The following is a 22142-nucleotide window of genomic DNA, read 5'->3' as shown; positions in this document are numbered from 1 at the left end:
GTTTGCAATACTCAATTAGGTATTCGTTTCTTTTATGTACTATGCATATTGTCATCTACCACATACACCATCATTGTAAGCACACACAAAGTGATACCATGTCTTAAGCTGTTCTGTAGCCAACAGATGTTATGAAGCAATAGGTATCTATTCCCAATGAGAAACTATCCTATATATGGTCTCTTACAAGGTTTGTAAAATGCCTTTATCTTTTACTTCTTTAAAACTCCTAAAGGTTACCCAGTTGTGTACCTGATGCAACCAATCTCTTTTCATTGAGTATTGGGAATATCAATGATTATTTTGTGTTGTCTGTTATAAATACACTTTAAGTTGTGTCGAATTTAGAAGACAATTTGTGGTTGTATGATTTTCATTTCTAAGTTGAGTAGAAATATTGTCAGAGATATTGTTGTGGATGTAAATTTTACTATTTACTGACAGATGAATATTTTGTTAGGCGCATTAAGCATTTGAGTATTGCCGATAATATTAATAGAAGATAAAATGCAAATGGGTCAAGACTATTTGAGGTTTGATCATTTCCATTTCTAGGTTGAGTTGAGATATTGTTGTCTGACATATGTGTGTGAGTGTTTTCTGACTATTGGAAATAGTCATCATTTATATATATAAAAGCTGAAGCAAATACACCATGTCTGTTTAAGCAAATTCAATGAATTCAGTGAGGATTGATCTTAAAAGTGGGAAGTACATTATATCTTGGATCGAATATGAAGATAAGAAAAAGATGATGAGTGTGCGGGTTAATTACTCACCATTCAACCCTTCTGATCCAATTTTTTCTGTTTATATTGATCTTTCGGAGCCTGTAGTGATCGAATTTATGCACATTGGTTTCTCTGCTTCAATTCGAATCAACAATTGGGTTATGCATGTCATCTTCTACAAAGTTGGCAATTCAAGACGTACGGGTTTCATTCTTCTCCATTTAACTATGATAGATGGGAAGAAGAAGACGATGAATGCTTGACTTGCTTAGTAGATATTGATCTCATACATACAGGTTTTCATGTCCAACAAAAAAGAAAAACAAGTAAGGCAGGAGACTTTGGTCTTGGTTTGGGGGGAGGAGCTGCATCATTTCTCTTGGTCTCCATTGTTGTCGTAGGATTTTGGTTCAGGTAGTTTCTGTTGGAATTCTATTTATAATATTTGAAAATTTTATTTGTCAAATTCTATTTATCATCTAATGAAAGATAAGTGAATATCAGGTGGCATAGGAGCATTGAAGGACGCAATAGAACTCGATAAATTGTCAGAACTTTACCATCAAGACTCTCACTTACTGAGATAAAAGATGCCGCAGGAGGACTCCACCAAAAAAGAATTATCGGTGAAGAAGTGTCTGGCGTTGTATATGAGGGGCCCCTCAAATCTGGAAACGAAGTCGCGATCAAGAGATACACTCAGATAAACCAACTAGGTCCCTTCAGCGACCCATTCCACCAATGAGTTAGCGGCAAATGTGGTATGCTTGAAACTTAATAGTGAAAACCTCTTGGTTCTCTCTCCCTCCACCTCTCAGTTTAATTGGGAGTCATAATTGTGAAGACCCATTCATTCTCTCTCCCGGTCTCCCCCACCCCTCAATTCTCATTTCTCAACAACGAATAAGCAAGCAATTAGCATGAAAATTTCTTATCTATCTTGCTTTGGGTTCGATCTAATTTTATAGGTATTAAATCCTACGTCTTTTTTTTCCCCCCACCGCTACTTCCACTCCTTTCTGGGTTTTACACCCATCTTCTTCCACTTCGATTTTGTTTAATCCACCTATTTATTATTACTAACCTTAATAGATTACTAACATTCAAAAGATTGAAAAAGGTTAAAAAATTTATTACATTTTACTGATCAATGGATGGAGCGCAATCAATCAAGGTAACGTACTTTATTTTCATTGTTTAGGGTTGTGTCAAACTTTGATTTTTATGCGTCTTTTGTGTAATTGGTTTGAAAACGAAAGAAGTTGTTGTGCTTGCTGTCGAACAACGCATTATTTCGCCATTACTGGTAGAGGTAAGTTTACTATTGGTAAATTCTTGGTAGAGATGGTGTACACAGTTATATAAAATGTCACATTTTGAGAGTCTTTCGTTGATGAGTTGAACAATTTGTTTTTCATGGTATATATATTGAGTTGCATTCGATATATATTGAAAGTGGTGTTAGGAAAGTTGTGTTTTAGGCTTCATTTGGGCTGGCTTAAACACATCCCTTGAATTCCTTAATTAAACTTCACATTGCATCAGCTACTTAAGTCGTACTACTTAATGGAGATGTTTGTCCTTGAGCACATTTTTTTTTCACATGTTACTTCAGTAGTCGTTTGAACACCACTACATTAGTATGATTAGATTGCTCTAAAACTTCTTTGGATATTATTTCACTTAGTATCTTGAGGACTTCTTTTTTATGGTATTCTATTTTCTTGGGGTTGATCCAAAACTTTATTTCTTTTGGTAGGGTATATATCTGTTGATTGGGATTAGGGGCCACTCTAAAAGGTATGCTTAGAATGAATTTTGATTTTCACATTCTTAAAATTTCACATCTGTGCATGTTTATTAAAATAAAGCAATATTTGCTTCTAGCAAGTATTCTACTATTCAGGTTGCCTTCGATTAAATCCAAACTTATATGATTGCGGAAAGGTCTGCCTTAGCTTTCTGAACACATGGCAAGGAAAGAAGGAAGAGCACTGAATTCTAGGGACATCCACTATGGTACACGTTCTAATTTACATGAATTCATTCCTTTAATTTTCTACACTCTTATTTTCTTTCCTAGCACGTGCCCATTTACTAGTTTTATATAACTCAAATTAAACCGTGGCTACTAAAAAAATGACTTGTAATGACAGCTAAAAACTGTCATTAAACAAGTTTAATGACATTTTTTCAATAAAAAAAACAACCGTCATTATAGAGCCCGTCATAAAAGTTTATATAAACCGTCATTATTCTGATGACGGTTCTCAAGAAACTAACATAAGTACTCGAACTTATATGATATAAATGCATTTCAAAATGTCATAATTGGGACTGTTTGCATGACGTATTTAACATATCCATCATAATTTAATAGAAAAAAAGTCAAGAAATAAGCCATGTTTATGACGGTTTATCTATAGCCGACAACTTTTAGTATAAAAAGTGTCAAAAGATGAACACTAAAACTGTCAAGAGATTGTATGGGTAACGACAGTTCCTTCAAAGCCGTCACAAATATCTTTTTTTTTTTGGGCACCCCAAGTTACACAAATTTTCCTGCATATCTCAATATAACTTGTAAGCCCATACATACTAACAAATGTAAATCCATACAGATTAACAAATTAACCAAAATCATACTTTTATTACCAACATATATAAATTATTCGAACAACTTTTTCTTGTTACATGATTTATTCTATTACCAAGAAAAATAATCAACAAATACAACTTGATTCAACAAAATCAAGTCACTCTCATAATCCAATTTATGTATCTTATCCAACCAATGTACCGATCCATCTCAAACAATCAACTTAAGCTAGCTTTATGAACGTTATCTATCTCCCCATAATCGTTCCTTTCTGAACGTCATCCATCACCAACCCAAGCTACAAGAAACAAAATGAGAATGAAGATTTTTGAAGTAAATGGAAAATCCAATTGATAGACCACTTACATAAAAATGAGAACACAAACCAATTAATGACAAGCACACTACAAACTAAGTACCAACTTATATATGAAGAAGAAAACATCCATCATAAGTACCAATGGCCAGGACACTAATATTGTTTTTCTAAAAAACAAAATCCATTCAAGGGATATGATTTGCTAGAAAATTTAAAAAGCATACCAAAATTATATCAGGAAATATTATTACAAACAACAAAAACTAATTGGTTTAATGAGATCACAAATTAACTACACTCACATACACAAGCGACGTACCCATTAGTAGAACCATTGTGATTCCAGTTGCATCTTCTCTTGTTGCCAATATCTCAATGTATGATGGCTGGTGGTTTTGAAAATCAGCACCTATTGTAGTGCGAAAGATTGAATGACTACAACCAGCAATTCTTGGAAAATCACAGGCAAGATGCGTGCCACCATGGAGAATTACACCAATCACTATGCACGCTGCAATTAGCTACACTAAAAATAATGTGAAACACTCTCAGAAGTTAGAACAAATTTCAAAACATTCAGAACATAGTCATTGATCTAGGACATATTGTAATTGGCAACATGATTTTCTCTTTTTCTATTTACTCAAAATAAATGTGTTTTGTCCATCTCCATGAGCCCTGAGGCTCCAATCTTGGAAAGATACATCAAATTTATTCTAGAAAACCCACATAAGTTATCGAACTATTACATCGTATGGCAGGTCTAGTAGGAACACAATTGAACATACCTTGTGGAAGTTCATGTTGTCGTTAAATGGGATGTTCGAGTTTAATGAACGGTTCTTCCTAAGCCACGTAATAGTGTTCTGGCAAACAGGGAGCAGAATCAGTGCCATGTTGAACCGTGGTCTCTGCGGCACCGCTGCGGTATCCCATGACCTCAAATGCTTTTTCATTTGCATCTTGTGTGAATTTCCATGCAAAAAGTGAAAAACACACAAATAACCAACATATGATTATCCATGCACGTCTCCAATAAGTTCGGAATAAGAACTCTGTTAATGGCATTGTTTCCCAACTAAGGGAGTCATCTGAGTTTTCCTTGGATGTTAATGGAATTCTTTCTATTGAAAAAGAGCTTGTTGAGCTTTCCTTGAAAAGGGTCTCCAATTGAGATAGCTGCAAGTTGGAGAGAAGTACGTTAGTGTAGTCATTAACAGCTTGAATATAAGACAAAAGTGCAGTTGATGTTAAGCCATAGAGTCCAAATTTGTGGACAGACTTGTCCACAAACAGTAAAATTCTATTGGTTAACAGTTTTTTTGGGCAGTAGCTCCACCAATAAGAAACTGAAGTCTTGTCGACAGCAAACAGTTGCTTGTCCCCAAATTTATTCTGTAAGCCATATTTTTGAGTAGTAACATATTAAAGGACAGATTCCAAGATCCTTAAAAAGGGCTAATTGAAAAAAACAAACAAAAAAACAAAAAATGGAAAAGGGCTAATTGCCCCTTAATAGATATAAAGTGTCCTACACTTGATGCAATACCATTTTGCTATGGTATCAATGGTGTACTTAATTCACTTCCCTTGATCCATGTCCTAATTTGGTTCTACCAGGCCAGGGACAATTATATTTTGAAGGGTCAGGTCGTCCTTGAAAATTTGGTTTCAGCCAAGAATTAACGTCTACTAGCCAGCGTGTCTAGACTCTAGAGGCAGGTCAAATACTAGGTCACATTTACTTGTTCAAGTTAGTTTTTGAGACTTGAATTAATTACTTCAATATAGCCACGGTTTTCATCATCTAGCTCTTCCATGATTAAGGCTGCATGTTCTTGTGCTTCCTCCAGGCTCCAGTGTTATGCACAACTTATTCGTTGATGCGCTCAATAGTATAACCTGCAAAGAATCAGAATATAGCATGAAACAAGTATCTAATTACCAGTTTACCACAACTGGTGAATGGTGATATATCAAAACTAATCTTCCAACTTGGCGTACGTTAACTTCAGGTCTTCAGTAGAAGCAAAAGAAAACAAAATAAATAAAATAAACAGAAGAAGAAACCTGCTTGATTTCCTTCTCAGTAATTTTCCCAGCCATATGTCTATCACACCTGAAATAAAAAAATAAAAAAAAAAACAATTAGTTGAATAAATAAATGAAAGTGCCAAACTATTTCAGCGATATCTTTCCTGCACTAATTTGACTGGCTATGTTATAGGGGAAAAAAGTTTTACTGGATAAAGAATATCCTCCAATTCAAGAGTTGGCACTTACCAGGACTTCTTGTAACAGGGAAAAAGGTAAAAACTTACAAGTCAAAGAATATTTGTGTTATTGAATGGAAGTTGGTATCCGTGATACGACACCAGTAGTCGTGAAGTTCTGTTTTTGTGATTTCACAATGTTGTTCTCTTTTTCTTTTCAATGCTCCTAGAAGCTCATCGGCAAATTCTGGCGTTTCGTTCATCCCTGCAAGAGTTGAGAATATACCTTGTTATCATGTTGAGCAAAGATTTGTAGAAGTAAGTATCTAAAAGCAATAAAAACTTGTAGGAGTTATAGTTTTGATATATATTTTTTTTATTTTTTTACCCGGTAAAAAGTGCATACGAACCAAAAGAAGTAAATACACAAATATTTTATCAATTTGATTGAACTGATCAATAATCAATTTCCTTTCATAGTAGTGTGGAATATAGAATAATTAGCTAGCTAGACTGCGCTATGACTGAATGAAACAAAATGCTTATAAAAAACCCCATCTGAGCATTTTATCAGACATATTGTGCACAAAATAGAAGCTTGTGTAGAAATCCAATCCGTATACAACAGATGTCAAAGTTCTAAATAAGTGCCTCCGAGTGAAACCGATTAGAAAAGTAGCTCCACTTATACCCTTGAAGTTTTCAAATATTGTTTGTATGACCCCATTAGAAAAAAATGACCATATCATACATATGGCTAAAGGAGAATTATCAACTTTTATTTATTAAAAACATCAAACACGATTGGGAAGAACGAGATATGGAAAAGAATATTACTTGCGCAAATCGTTGAGTGAAAATCGGAATCCTTTTTAGCAAAAATCGGACTCCTCTAACAGATAAGGTTTGAGAGTTGACGATGGAAGAGTTCATGGTTTCAAGAATATACATGCCGAGGGTTTTCTGCTGTGTGTTGGAACGACAAAATGGTTTGAGAAATGCGGGAGATGGAGTCGGGCTGGAGGGGCCTAGGGGTTTGTTTGCAGTTTTCAGTGCGTTGGAAGTTTAGTTGATCTAGAATTATTGTTTTCGTGATTATATTTATTTGCTAAAACTCTTTGGAGTCTTGACGGTTAACTCTACACAAACCATATACTGATATACAAAACCAGCGTCTTATATTGACAGTTTACTGATTTTGTTTTTTTGTTTTTAGTTCTCGACAGTTCAATTGATAACCCAAAAAATTGTGGAAGGTGTTGATGGTTTATTACATTGCTAACTTGACTGCTTTTGTAAATCCGTCATTAAATCATAATATTTTCTTGAGGCGTGTCTCATATACGACATAATGTTGCAATAACCGTCATAAATTCATAATATTTTCTTGACGCCTGTGTCATACACGACATGATTTTGCAATAGCTGTCATAAAAATATAACCAAGATACCTATCTTGATGGTTTTTAACAAAGTCGTCAAGATAGATAAAAAACAAACATCATAATATGTCTATTTTTTAGTAGTGCTAGATACATTTAATTCAGAGAATCTATCTTTAGACATCAGTATTAACGTAATATATATAAATTTTAATTCCTCACATTTTGAACCTTCAATAAATTAAATCTAACTATTGCATGGCAAATAAGTACACACTATCAAAGGACTCAACCTAAATATAATGTGTCAAATTAAGTACACATAATTAAAGATATTAATTAAACATTTAAAACTAAAGGTGTACTCTCGTACTTGGAACTAAAATTATTAGACATGCAAAACAATAATGAATAAAGTTAAGAAAAATTGTACAATCATTATATTGAGAAATGCTAGCGTTCTGACCCTTTATGGGGGTAGGACCATCCTACCTCTATAGAGACAAAAAAAAGTGACCCACTTACTTGCAAACTACCAATATCATCCCTCCTGCTGCTTAACCCAAATGACTCCGAGTCATTGGCAAGTTCATCACCATTCACCCCCATCTTCCATCCTCTCCACCACCACCTGTCACCGTTAAGCAATGTCGTCGCTACTCCCACTTCTCTCTTTTTTCCTCTCCTCCTTTCATTTTCTTTTAGTTTTTCTTCACTCAATTTCTTCCCCTTCTTCTCCACATCACAACTACTCATCACATAATTGATTCTTGGGCACCGTTGGAGTCGCTTTGTCAGTTTTAATTTGTTAGTTATGGACTTATGATTTATTTATGAACTTGCCATGGTTTATTGTTGGGATAATGGGATTGAAAACTCTCCCAAAAATACCCATAATAGTAGTGAAATTGGAGAGATTTAACTCTTTCATTTTGTTTTTGGGGTCAAATATGTGTTCTTGATTTACATCTATATCAGTTGAAATGGTTATAGTTTCTAATTTTTTTGTTGCTATGCTGTTATAAACTCGAACTTGTTAGTTGTTTAGGCTGAGTCCAATGGTTTGAACCTCTAAAACACTAAACCACAATAGCACAGTATATGCGGTTAGTGGGATAGCGTTGTTCCACCCAATGGGTTTTCTTTTGTAGCCGCCACTCACACTGGCGTGTAGGAGAGAATTTTTTTTTTTGTAACTGCTGGAGAGAGAGAAAAAAAAAAATTGTAACCGCCGTTCACACTGGCGTGTGGCTTGGAGAGAGAAAAGACAATTTTTGTAACTGCCATTTACACTGGCGTGTAGAGAATTTTTTTTTCTGGAGAGAGATTTTTTTTTTTTGTAACCGCCATTCACAATGGCGTGGGGCTTGGAGAGAATTTTTTTTTTTAACCACCATTCACAATGGCGTGTGGCTTGGAGAGAGAAAAAACAAACTTTTGTAACCGCCATCCATTAATCGGGCGTGTGGCTCTTTGTTCGTTGGCGCCACTTGTTTTGGCGTGCAGAGCATACGCTATATATCGTTAAAATTGACTGTATACATAGCGAAACTTATACCGATAGCGTTAGCGGGTTAGCGATTTCACGTACCATTGGATCACAATTTACGTGATATTTAGTGTTTTGCTGTACCATTGGACTTGGCCTTAGTGGAATGGAAATGGGGATTATTTTTTTTCAGTCAATAAACTAAAAAAGTAAATAAAAAAAGATGGTCGGATTCCGTTCGACGGTGGTTGGTGGGTATGCCGGTAGCTGTTTTGGAGGAGAATGACACCTTTGTTCAGAGCCCATAAGGAAATGAGTTGACTCATTGAATTTTGCTTTTCTAATCTATGTTACTAATAAATTGGAACATTTAGAATAGGTGAACTGGTCACTTCTTTTGTCTGTATAGAGCTAGGATGGTCCTACCCCCATAATGGGTCAGGACGCTAGCAATCCTCCATTATATTAACTATATCTTGAAATCCTATAAAATAAATTAAGCTAGAGACATGTAAAATAAGAAGGTTACATAAATTTTATTCATAATGAAATAACTTGCATAAACTTCGGCTTCTACAATGAATTCTTCTCAAACTTCTATCTCTACTAATAAATCTAAAAATGAATTGAACTAAGGAGTGAATGAAAAGTGGAGAGAATGGAGAATGGTGAATGTCTTGAATCCTCTCCAAAGGCCTTTATTTATAGGCTTACAATGTGATTACAATAAAAAACTTTCCCTCTCAAAATAATAAGAAATGGTAGCAAAATATTTTCTTGCACAAATTCTTGTATTCACTTTCCAATTTTGGCCTGTCCTTGATTTTCTAATAGTATCATTTCCTTCCATGCATCTTCTTTCCAATGTAGTGTTTGTATTTATATAGAGTGGGCAATATTTGGTGAGAAAATATAGAAAGAAATATATGTGTTAGGTTGGCTAAAGAGAGTGAGTGGGCAACTGGGCATGCATGAGGAGATATCATGGTTTGACTTTGCTGGAAAATATATGGTATGGTGATAATATATATGGAAAGTGGGTTGGACGTTGGGTGCAAAGATGGTAAGGTGTGCTGTTTGCTAACAAGAGTATATATTAACTAAGTGGTAGCAAGATATGATATGGGTGGCAATGTTAAAAAGGAAAGATGAGGTGAGATATAAAGGGCAAGATTGCATGTGGGTGCAAACCTCAAAGATCAAAAATCATTATGAACTACTCCTTGTTGTTCACGTGCTGCCCAAATTCCAACTTGAAATAACCGACCCACATCTAAGCTAATCAGCACCAAGCTAGTATGAATGACCGACCCGACCCGACCCATCCTTTAGTGCACCTTAGCCACTTAAATAATTTGGGCTTAACTAAATTCTTGATTCTGCCAATAAGGATCGGAATACTTTAGATTTTTGGAGCTGGAAAACATGGCTCAATTTCCTGCAATCGAGCAAAGTAACCAAATAAAAGTAAATCAATATCATTTTGCATTGGCACACTTCTAGAGTGCATATAAAACATGCAAATACATCGTTGGACTCGTAAAAACGCACACTTCACAATGTAATAATAAAATTGCATGATTTTATGTGAAATTGAGAATTTATGTATAAAAGAGTATTTATAAGGCCCCAAATTAATATATAAAAATAGGCATATTTGGACACTTATCAAGCTGGATGCGGTCAAGGAGGCTTATGACAAGTTGGTGGCTGTGCAAGAGGTGGAGAGGGCTTAAGTGATAGGGTTGAGGTCGCAGGTCGGGGATCTGGCGCCGGCTGGGAAGGTGGTCTTGCTGCAACCAACACTTGATGCTTCTAGGGTGGAGGTTCAGCATTGGGTTAATGAGACCAAGCGAGCGCAGAACGTTGCTGAAAGAGCTAAAAAAGAATACAACAACCTGGTCGATTTGGTAGAGAGTGGGATGTTTATGTTCTAGTGGATGACTTCATGGAACTAGAACGTAAATACAGAACCCTCAAGAGGTCGGTCGAAAGTAGGGCTGCAACAGTAGCTGTGGATAGTGTTGTTGTAGATGCTAGTAGACAACCTGATCTACAAAACCGACTGGGGTCGTCTTTCGGCCGCTTCGACCCCAATGAAGATGTTGCTCCTGAAGTATTTGATGCAAGTGGTGATCCGACCAGTATCTCTGTTGGTGAAGAGGGCTGCCAACTGGATCCCTTGAATGTGGAGAATCTCCTTTATGTCAATTGATCTTGTTCTTCATTGTTTTGAGGTTTGGTTGAAGCTTCTTTGAACAGTGTTTAAATATTTCTCTTGTTTGATCTGATAACTGATATTTTTTATGATGGCGGTACTGAGGTCGTTTTCTCAAGATAATCTGGGGGCCTCTAGTATCTAACCAAATTTTTGTAAGAAGTAAAATATTTAAATTACTTACTTATTCTGCTTTGATATTGTCTTTGAACGTTGCATGAATGTGATTATTTTTATTGCTTTTTGATTTGTTGTATGATGACCGTCTTTTGCATAGTAGCGATCTTGACGACTGTTGAACTATGGTAGATCGTCGATGTTGAAGAAGGTCGTGATTGTTTGGTTCCGACGACTGATTAGATGGCGTAGCTATCACCTAGGTCTCCTTGTGTGTGTTTGATTGGGTTAGGTTCATTTTTGGGGAACTCCGATTGAGTGATAACTAGCATTTGCGTGGTAGTTATAGTTGAGCCAAGCCTAACCCTGTTCCAAGTCCGTAAGTTGACTTTGGGTCCTTTTGGGGGTCCCTTGTGTTTGTATTTGACTGATAATTGTGTGGCAATTACAATTAAATCATATTTAACCCTGGCGTTGGTGTTAAGTTGATTAAGGGTCCTTGAATGTGACGGGAATTACCGAACTTTTTCTTGTGGTTCAACCTAACATGGCTGAGTGTAGTACATGGTCCAATGAGGGGGGTTGTTAATTAACATTAACAAACTTTTAGGTGTGTGCAACAACCTTCACACTCAAAGTTTTACTTGTGGTAATAATACTTTTCTGGTAACACACTCTGCAGTCTAGGACACAATCAGGTTGAACTATGGGGAAAAATTAGTATTTGCTTCGTGATTCTAATATTTGGTGAATAAATAGCCCAACTTTTTCATTGCTAGATAGAGACTTAGGTTCTTGCCTTTTGTTGGCTGCGAGAGTCCAATGTTCACTTGTATCTTTGCAAGTTTTGTAATTAATTCACCATTCCATGCCTAACTATTTTTTTTTTTTTTTTTAAAGAATTGTTTGTATTCAGTGTCGATGTTTGTAATGTTGTGTGGGAAACCAACTCTAAGTTGGTTACCGTTGTTTACGGGCCTGCTAAGAATATGGAGTTTATCTTGAGTTTCATTTTATATTATTTTAAGAGGGAGTAATGGCATATTCAAGTTGAGAGACTTAACTGTAGCTGTGTGGGCCCCTATCTTGTTTGTGTTATTCATATTTTTCACTGGCCGGCGATTAGATATGTTGTTTTTAGAGCATGCTCATTGTGTACTTTCAATAATTTAAGACCTTCTACGGGAAAGTCTACTAGGTGTATTTAACATTTACGTTGTGTATACTGTATTACTACTACACCGAGATAATGTTCATTTTCTTTACCCTCTTTTACTGTTAATTTCTTTATTTATCATTCATCTATATTCACCATATTCAAGTTGAGAGACTTAACTGTAGTTGTGTGGGGCCCTATCTTGTTTGTGTTATTCATATTTTTCAATGGCCGGCGATTAGATTGTTGTTTTTAGAGCATGCTCATTGTGTACTTTCAATAATTTAAGACCTTCTACGGGAAAGTCTAGTAGGTGTATTTAACATTTACACTGTATATACTGTATTACTACTACACCGAGATAATGTTCATTTTCTTTACCCTCTTTTACTGTTAATTTCTTTATTTATCATTCATCCATATTTACCATATCATACCCCCAATAACCCAATAGTGGTTGTTTAAAATGGTTTTCATTGAATGTACCATGAATGACCTGTTGGTGTTATGACAGGTATTTCTTAACTGTGGCGGGAATGACCGAAGGTATTCATTAAATGTGTCATGAATAACCTATTGGTGTTATGACGAGTATTCCTTGAATGTGGCGGGAATGACTCAAGGTATTTATTGAATGTGTCATGAATGACCTGTTGGTGTTATGACGGGTATTCCTTGAATGTGGCGAGAATGACCAAAGGTATTCATTGAATGTGCCATGAATGACATGTTGGTGTTATGACAGGTATTCCTTGAATGTAGCGGAAATGACTCAAGGTATTCATTGAATGTGCTATGAATGACATATTGGTGTTATGACGGGTATTCCTTGAATGTGGCGGGAATGACCTAAAGTATCCATTAAATGTGCCATGAATGCCATGTTGGTGTTACAACGGGTATTCCTTGAATGTGGCGGGAATAACCCAAGGTATTCATTGAATGTGTCATGAATGACATGTTGGTGTTATGACGGGTATTCCTTGAATGTGGCGGGAATAACCCAAGGTATTCATTGAATGTGTCATGAATAACCTGTTAGTGTAATGATAAGTGGTATTTTCTAATATACATGCCGAACCATGTGGTATCAATTAGACTTAAATATAATATCTTAAATGAGGTTTTGATTATGAATGAAAATTATTTGGTTGAGATAAATCTTTTATTGTGATGTCTAACTCTGTTTTTGCAAGTGGGTAGGATCCGTTAATCTTGTATGCAGGGACGTAAATATCCTACTCTAAGACGACGTGCTGGCATGTAAAGGTAAAATGTATAAAAATCATATTTAAATAAGTTATCATATGTGTATTTAATAAGTGGAAGGTAAGTGGTATTTATATTGTGAGTTAATTTGGAAAATGGGAATGATGAGTACTGTTATATTGGGATTGAAATCTTACTTGAGAAGAAACTACATGCCGTTTTGAGAAAACAGAACTAACTTGTCTTCCAAGTTGAAAAGATTGTAATGTTTTTATTTTGGAATGAAGAGTTGTTTCTTTTGTTTTCATTTGATTTTAGTTTTTTTTTCTATATCGTGTTTAGTAATAGGTTATTAGGGTTTCGTTTCATCTTGGGTTTTCAGAAGATGGAATACGGTGAATAATTTCCTATTTTAATTTTCTAGAAATTTGGGGTGTGACAGCTGGTGCGGGAGACGGTAGAGTAAGAGAACACCTTTTTTTCTAGCCTTCAAAATGCGTTCGTCAGTTTGCAATCAACTCTCCACTTTCTTTCCAATCCCAATCGCCACTAGCACCACCAATTATATCTGAAAATATCGTGGATTAAAACAAAACTTGTTATATCGTCAAAATATCACGATATATCCACAAGTATCGCAGATATTTATATTGGTATTTATCCAAATGAATACCGTGATATTTATATGTCCATATATGATTTCTCGTGATATATCACGATATATTTCGATATTTTGTACTATGCCTAGTACAATTATTAGGCTAAGTCCAATGCGGCAAAACACCAAATATAACGGAAATTGTGATCCAATGGTGCATCAAAACACTAACCCGCCAACGCTATCGGTATAAGTTTATCTATATATACTGCTAGTTTTAACGATATAACGTATTGTCTGCACGCAAGTAGGAACGGCGGCTAGAAAATTTATTTGACCAAATTTATTTTAATTTATTTTTATTTTGGTGAATTACATTTGTATCTTCATGGGAAGGGAAGAAAAAATGATTTTTCATACACCTTTGGGGGTGGCGGCTAGGGAGGTGTGATTTTTTATTTATTTATTTATTTATTATTATTATTATTTTTTGTACACCATTGCCAATGGCGGCTAGGGTGTGTGATTGTGTTTTTTTTTTATTATTTTTTTCTTATGTAATTGGAGAAAACCATTGGGTCTTCAAACACTAACCCACTAACCGTATACACTATTGTATTGTGGTTTGGTGCGATGGCACATCAAACCATTGGACTTGGATATCTGCAATGAATATTCCAGATATCTGCATAGAATTTTATTTCTCTTAAACTTTTCAATTGGTGGACTTAGCTTTAATTCACAATTATAAAGTCTGCCATGAATATTTCAGATATCTACATAGAATTTTATTTCTCTTGAACTTTTCAATTGGTGGACTTAGCATTAATTCACAATTATAGAGTCTGCAATGAATATTTCAGATATCTGCATAGAATTTTATTTCTCTTGAACTTTTCAATTGGTGGACTTAGCCTTAATTCACAATTATAGAGTCTCCCATGAATATTTCAGATATCTACATAGAATTTTATTTCTCTTGAACTTTTCAATTGGTGGACTTAGGCTGAGTCCAATGGCTCCCTATCCCTTTAAAAGTTGAATTTAAAATCAACAAAGCCCAAAAGTCAGCCAGATTTTTTTTTCTATCATTAATTTTTCCTTTATATATACAAAGGATTCTACTCTCTATTTTTATTTTACTCTATATATAGAGAGTATAGAGAGTAAAATAAAAGGTCAAATAAAGATAGAAAGTAGAATTCTTTGTATATATACATAGAAAAATAATGATAGAGAGTAAAATATGTTGACTTTAGCTCTACTTTTAAAGGGATAGAGAGCCATTGGACTCACCCTTAGCATTATTTCCATGAACTTTTCAATTCACCACCTCATTTTCATTCCATACAAGTGGGCAAGTGGCTACTCTTTCTCTCAATAATACAAAGAAAATCAAGTTCATCACAGCCTTCGATCCTTAAATCCATCCAAATCACAACCGTCCATTACTATTAAATACACCATAATAATTCCAATCATTCCAACACTATTAAACCAGCAAAAAAATAAAAAGCCAAAAGCATCATCACTTCAACAGTTATCGTGTTTGATTTTATCATTTTGTAGTTCTTAATCACACCATATAACTACAATGGACCCCGTCAGTGGCATTGCTGGAGTAACCGCGCCTGTATTAGCTCATGGTGAACGTGAGCTTAGTTATATTATCCATTTCAGAAGAAATATCAAAAACCTTGGTGACAATATTAATGCACTAGAAGCAAATAGAAGAGATGTTCGGTCCTTGGTCGATGCAGCCCGGAATAATAACCATTCGATAAGGAAGACTGTGGACACATGGCTGGAACAGGCAGATCGTTTATTTAAAGAAGCAACACAGCTAAAAAGTGAAGCAGGAGATATTAATAGCAGGAGGAAAGGGTGGGTTAGTGGCTCTCGTTTCAGTCTTGGTAAAAAAGCAGCAAAGAAAAATGTTGATATCCAGAAACACTTGGGAGAGGGGTCTAAGTTCGGCGAAAATAATGTGTCCGACCCTATGCCTGTTCAAAGCTATGAACCCGAGCCTGTTGGTGATTTTAAAACTTTTTCATCAAGGGAGGCGACTAAATCCGAAGTCATTGCGGCATTGAGAGCTGATAAAAACAGCTTAGTCGGGATATATGGGATGCCGGGAGTTGGCAAGACCATGTTGATGAAAGCAGTCATGGCCCAACTGAAAAAGGAGAAAGTCTTTGATGAGGTTGTGATGGTTGTCGTGTCTCAGAAGCCCGACTTGGAAAAGATCCAAGATGCTATTGCAGAGAAATTGGACCTGAAATTTACAGGAAATCTCAGGTCTACAAGAGCAGCACAACTGCGGCAGAGACTTAATCAAGAAAGAAAAACAACTCTTTTGTGCTTAGATGATGTATGGAAGTGCATGGAGTTAGATGATGTAGGCATTCCTTACAAAAATGTGGGAAATCGCTGCAAGGTCATTTTCACAACAAGGATCCAAGGCGTGTGTGAAAGTATGGAAAGGGACGAAAAGATTGAAGTTAAAGTCTTATCGGAAGAAGACTCATGGAATCTATTTCGAAGTAAAGCTGATGGTGTTGTCGATCTTTTCAAAACGGTTGCTGGAAACATTGTGAAGGAATGTAAAGGTTTGCCCTTGGCAATCGTTACCTTGGGTTTGGCTTTGAGAAACAAGGACGTTATTGCTGTTTGGGAAGATACACTAGCACGACTACAGAAGTCAATCTCTGAAAAGATGAAGCCTGTCAATGCTTCCATAAGATTGAGCTATGACTTTCTGCAAGATGAGACAGCCAAAATGTGCTTCTTATTTTGTTGTATGTTTCCAGAAGACTTTCAGATCCCAACTGATGTGCTGTTTGGTTACATGATGGGAGAAAAGCTTATTAGAGATGTAGACACTTTCGAGGAAGCAAGGAATAGATTGCAGGTTAGAGTTGAGGAGCTTACATCTGCAGGTTTGTTGTTGAAAAAGGGCGATGGACGCATTATGATGCATGATGCCGTCCGCGATGTGGCAGTATCAATTGCATGTGAAGAAAGAAATGAATTCATTGTTAAAGCTAAAATGAGTTTCGACGAGTGGCCAGATATGGAGTTGGAAAAATGCAAGCGATTGTCATTGATGGATACAAAAATCAGGTATCATCCTCTCCCCTCTCAGATTAAAGCTCCAAACCTCTTAACCTTATCTTTGAATAGCTTCAATGATTTAAATGAAATTCCTTCCAATTTTTTTCAAGAAATGACAAACCTTTTGACTCTAGATCTAAGTAACACCAATATTAGATCACTTCCAGCATCACTCTCAAGCCTTACAAACCTCCGTACGCTTCACGTGAATAAGTGTGATAACCTGACAAATATCTCACCAGTTGAAAAACTTAACAGCCTTGAAATACTTTGTCTTAATGAATCTGGAATTAAAAAATTTCCAGAAGAGATGGGTAGCCTAACTAGTCTAAAGTCGTTGAACTTTTTAAGAACATACCCGCCTTATATAACCATCTCACCGAAGGTTATAGCAAGGTTGTCTCGGTTAAAAGATTTTTCTGGAAATTATATAGAAAATCTTGAATTCTCTTCAGAAAACGATGCTAGTCCATGGAAAAAGATGACAAGATTTAGAATTTCGCTGGGAGAAGACCATATTTTAAGCCTCAGGTACCTGGAAGAGATGGAATTCCAGAGAAGTTTGTTCCTTACACTCTCATCAATTTCAGTTTCACATTTGATCCAAGTGTTGTTACCGGAAACAATGTTCTTGTATTTAAAATGCAAGAGGATTGAAAATGTGCTACAACTTTATAAAATTGAGGTGTCATTCCCTAATTTAAGGGAATTAGTAGTAGAGATGTGCGGCAAATTAGTCACTCTTATACCTTCGACCCGACTCTGCTACTTGCCACCTTCAATTTTCCATAATTTAACAGATCTGTCTATTAGTAATTGCGATAAGTTGAAGCACCTCTTCCCATTGAGAGTATTTCAACGTCTTTCCAAGTTGGAAAAGATGTGTGTGATGCGGTGCTCAACTTTGGAGATACTGTTTCCAGACGACAGTGATATAGAGAGCGGAGATGTAGAGAAAGACAAGGCCAGTCACCCTCATATGAAGGATTTCAGTCTTTTCCATTTACCAGAACTGTCAAGTTTCAGTGGAAGCGACTCACTTGTTGTTGATTGGCCCTCTGCAAAATCTCTACAAGTGAATGAATGCCCGAATTTGAAGAGACTACCCCTGGGTACTCACAGTGTACCCAAACTTGAAAATTTTGCTATTTCGGATCAGGAGTGGTTCGATAAGCTGGAGTGGTACGACCAAAGAATCCAGGCCAAATTGCAAACCCTTTTGGAGGTGAAGTGCTAAACCTTGTTTTCTTTATTTATGTTTCATCCACCTTAATTTTAGTTTTGACACAAAATATTCTTCTTTTCAACTCATACAGATGTCTTGGTAAAGAAGTAAAGAAGTTTGCAAGAACTACCTAAGTATCAACTTCTTGGGTGTAACTTCAATCAAGTTAGATATAGTTCCTCTTCCTCTTTTATAGTTGAAGTTTTCCTCTTTCCTTTTTCTCCTGCGTCGTCAGGCCAGTTCTCTCTCACGGGGGAATTGAATGAGCTTTGATGGTGAGTTATTGCGGCTCATACACAAAATATTCTTCTTTTCAGCTCATACACAATTTTATATAAGGTTATGATTCCGATGAAGCAGCAGATGAAGATTCCACCTGACCTCAAGAAATTTAATCATCTGCTTCATGTCAAAGATGTTTTACTTAATGTTTCTGATAATGTTTATTGATGTTTCTAATAGTATATATACATGAATACAGAGATACCCTAGATCCACATATCTAGGAGAAGATAATACTTTTACTAAATACACAAGATACTTCTAAATACTAAATATAGTAACAAATATTCCAACACCCCTCCTCAAGCTGGTGTGTGGATATGCACATGCCCAACTTAAAAAGAGTAAGCGCGCCCCGCGCTTGGATATGCCTGGACAAGGGCGCGCCCTGCACTCTTGTCTTGACGAACCTCCAGGAGAGTAAGCGCGCCACGCTCTCGACTTTGCCTGGCCAAAGGCGCGCCCTGCGCCCTATCTTATTTCAGCACCCCTCAAGTTGGTGTGTAGATATCGCACATACCCAACTTGATAAGAGAATCATTAAACACCTTGCTAATCACTGTTTTAGTAAGGACATCTGTTAGTTGGTCTTCAGACTTTACAAATGGAAAAGTAATAATTTCAGCTTCAAGTTTCTCTTTGATAAAATGTCTATCAATCTCCACATGCTTCGTCCAATCATGTTGAACAGGATTATGAGTTATCCCTATAGCTGACGTATTGTCACAATACAAGTTCATTTCCATTTTTGGTTTAACACCCAAGTCCGTCAACAAGTTTTTCAACCACAGTAACTCAAATATCCCATATGCCATACCTCTATATTTAGCTTCAGCACTTGATCTCGATACTACTGGCTGTTTTTTACTCTTCCAAGTCACAAGGTTTCCACCTACAAAAGTGAAGTATCCTGAAGTAGACCTTCTGTTGTCTGCTGAACCTGCCCAATCTACATCAGTGTAGCCTTCTACTTTTAGGTGATCATGTTTCGAGAACAATAAGCCTTTACCCGGAGCAGATTTTAAATATCTCAATATGCGCTCTACAACATCTATATGAGGTTTACGTAGATCATGCATGAATTGACTCTCGACACTAACCGCATACGCAATATCTGGCCTGGTATGTGATAAATAGATCAGTTTTCCTACAAGTTTCTGATATCTACCCTTATCAGTAAGAGTTGCATTCAAACACAGAAACAGCTTGTGGTTATGCTCAATGGGAGTATCAATCGGCTTACATCCGAAAGCATTCGGTCTCGGATAATAAATCAAGAATATATTTTTATTTGGGATAAGAAAATACCATTTTTTTATCGCTACTACCAATCCCAAGAAAATATTTAAGGTCTCCGAGCTATTTCATTTCAAACTCAGAAGCCAGATACTATTATAAACTAGAAATCTCCTCATGATCATCACCAGTCACCACCATATCGTCAACATAGACAATCAAAGCAGTAATTTTACCTCTTCTGTGTTTTAAAAATGAAGTGTGATCCGAGTTGTTTTGTTTGTAGCCGAACTTCTTCATAGACTTGGTGAACCTGCCGGACCAAGCTCTTGGAAACTGTTTTAACCCATACAATGCCTTCTCACAGACCATTGTTGTATCTGAGTATTCTGGTATACCTGGGGGAGGATCCATATATATTTCTTCAGTAAGATCTCCATGTAAGAAAGCATTTTTTACATCAAACTGAAAAAAAGGCCAATCTTTGTTAGCTGCTAATGACAAAAGTACTCTCACAGTATTGAGTTTAGCAACCGGTGCAAAAGTTTCTTGATAATCTACACCATAAGATTGTGTATACCCTTTTCATGAACAGTAGAAGCTTTGTATCTCTCAATAGCCCCATCTGCTTTGAGCTTGACTGTAAATATCCATCTGCACCCCCACTGTCTTCTTTCCCTTTGGTAAGATTACAAGTTCCTAAGTGGCATTCTCATTTAGTGCTGCCATTTCTTCTGCCATAGCTTTGGTCCATCTAGAATCTGCTAAAGCCTCCTGCATTTTACTAGGAATAGAAACAGATGATGACTGGAGTACATAAGATGCATATGACTTGGACAACTTGTGGGATGACACATGATTGTTTATGGGATATTTCACTTTAGCTTTAGGATCAGGTTCATATTTAATTGATGGTTGGCCACGGTTAGATCGAGGTGGAAGATGATATTGAACTCGTTCAGAATTAAGACTAGGTAGGTTAACATCATGAATATTATAATCAACAATAAGACTAGCTAGGTAGGTTAACATCATGAATATTAGAATCAACAATAATAGAGTCAGACGATACCTCTAATGGGTTTTCTGGAGAAGATTGCTATGGAGAAGATTGGATTAGTGGATCCGTTGTATGAGGTAATGTACTATCATGGATTTGATCTTCACATTCTTCATTTGAGCACTCAGTGGAGGTTGCATCGACTTCTTCTATTGAAGTTTTATCACTAGGTGATTGTGGTCCCGATAAATCAAAGACCATTATATCATCATGATTCTCGCATTTCATTTCTATTCTCCCCAAAGTAAAGAATCAATGATCTCTCAGATAAAAAAGGTTGTGTTCATGGAAAATGACATTCATTGAGATAATTTTTTTAGACGATGGATGATAACACTTATAACCTTTCTGAGTTGATCTATACCCAACAAAGACACACTTCAGCGCACGTGGATCAAGTTTGGTACATTGTTGTGTATGTAAGTGAACATACACCACACACCCGAAGATATAGGGTGCTAAATGAACAATGGAAGCGCATGATTGATCGAAAGCACATTTAAGGGTCTCCGAAATTAGACAACACTAGAAGGTGTATGATTCATTAAGTAAACAGCAGAGGTCAAAGCCTTGCCCCATAAGTGAGATGGGACATGACTACCAATTAATAAAGACCGAGTGATCTCCAAAAGATGTCTGTTTTTTCGTTTTGCAACCCTATTTTGCTGAGGGGAATAAGAGCAAGAGGTTTGATGTAGAATACCAGCCGAATGCATAAAGCCAGTCAATTCCTTTTTGAAATACTCGATCACCCCCATTATCAGAGCGAACAACCTTTACAGAGATGCCAAACTGTGTGAGCACCATCTGATGGAAAAGGGGAAAAACGGTACAGACATCACTTTTATGTTTTAAAAAATATACCCAGGTCATTCGAGAGCAATCATCTACAAAAGTAATAAACCATTTTATCCCGTTATGTGTAGGACGTGGGGTAGGACCCCCAACATCTGAATGAACTAAAGAAAAAGAAGCATCAGCTCTATTATCACTCGAAGAGAAAACAGTACGATGACTTTTCGCCATTACACAGGTTTCACAAGCAAAATCAGAAAGACTACAACCATTAAATAAATATGGAAATAATCTCCTAAGATAACCAAATGAGGGATGTCCTAGTCGTCTATGCCAAAGCCAAATCTCACATTTATTTTTATTAACCTTAGCGTCACTCATAACATGAGCGTGGACTCC

General features: G+C 36.3%; 2 protein-coding genes and 2 long non-coding RNA genes across 9 annotated transcripts in view; 2 read left to right on the top strand and 2 right to left on the bottom strand.

Moving 5' to 3' along the window:
* The window catches only part of LOC147485683 (uncharacterized), a 29212-nt gene extending 18066 nt beyond the window's left edge, over positions 1 to 11146 (top strand). The window contains exon 2 of the long non-coding RNA XR_015201498.1: positions 10385 to 11146. This is a non-coding gene — a long non-coding RNA (uncharacterized LOC147485683). The remainder of the gene's footprint in view (positions 1 to 10384) is intronic.
* LOC147485685 (uncharacterized) lies at positions 3362 to 4552 on the bottom strand. Of its 3 annotated transcripts, none has more exons than XR_015202207.1 (3): positions 4438 to 4552; positions 3969 to 4175; positions 3362 to 3628 (listed from the first exon to the last, which is right to left on the bottom strand). It is a non-coding gene; the product is annotated as an uncharacterized LOC147485685 (long non-coding RNA). The 3 variants fall into 3 exon arrangements; XR_015202208.1 differs by having other exon boundaries at positions 3969 to 4170; XR_015202206.1 differs by having other exon boundaries at positions 3969 to 4546.
* On the bottom strand, positions 4620 to 7019 carry LOC147485684 (respiratory burst oxidase homolog protein B-like). Its single transcript, XM_086572514.1, has 5 exons — positions 6700 to 7019; positions 5971 to 6127; positions 5720 to 5768; positions 5431 to 5551; positions 4620 to 4828 (listed from the first exon to the last, which is right to left on the bottom strand). The coding sequence occupies exons 2-4, from the start codon at positions 6123 to 6125 to the stop codon at positions 5453 to 5455; spliced, it is 303 nt and encodes a 100-aa protein (XP_086428640.1). The 5' UTR covers positions 6126 to 6127; positions 6700 to 7019; the 3' UTR covers positions 4620 to 4828; positions 5431 to 5452.
* Positions 11147 to 15388: 4242 nt separating the features above from the next.
* Positions 15389 to 18906, top strand: LOC147485682 (putative disease resistance protein At5g47250). 4 transcript variants are annotated; one of them, XR_015202073.1, is made up of 3 exons: positions 15390 to 17154; positions 18069 to 18370; positions 18462 to 18906. XR_015202073.1 is itself a non-coding variant. In XM_086572587.1 (3 exons), the coding sequence occupies exons 1-3, from the start codon at positions 15626 to 15628 to the stop codon at positions 18502 to 18504; spliced, it is 1638 nt and encodes a 545-aa protein (XP_086428713.1). In that variant the 5' UTR covers positions 15391 to 15625; the 3' UTR covers positions 18505 to 18906. The 4 variants fall into 4 exon arrangements, 3 of the variants coding, with proteins under 3 accessions (XP_086428714.1, XP_086428713.1, XP_086428712.1); XM_086572587.1 differs by having other exon boundaries at positions 15391 to 17154; positions 18305 to 18370; XM_086572588.1 differs by lacking the exons at positions 18069 to 18370; positions 18462 to 18906 and adding an exon at positions 17601 to 17754 and having other exon boundaries at positions 15389 to 17154.
* Positions 18907 to 22142: the final 3236 nt, after the last annotated feature.

Source organism: Coptis chinensis, chromosome 7 (genome assembly GCF_015680905.1).
Source record: "Coptis chinensis isolate HL-2020 chromosome 7, ASM1568090v1, whole genome shotgun sequence".
NCBI classification, from domain to species: domain Eukaryota; kingdom Viridiplantae; phylum Streptophyta; class Magnoliopsida; order Ranunculales; family Ranunculaceae; genus Coptis; species Coptis chinensis.
The sequence above is the reverse complement of the archived record's forward strand: the minus strand, read 5'-3'. Positions and strand labels throughout refer to the sequence as shown.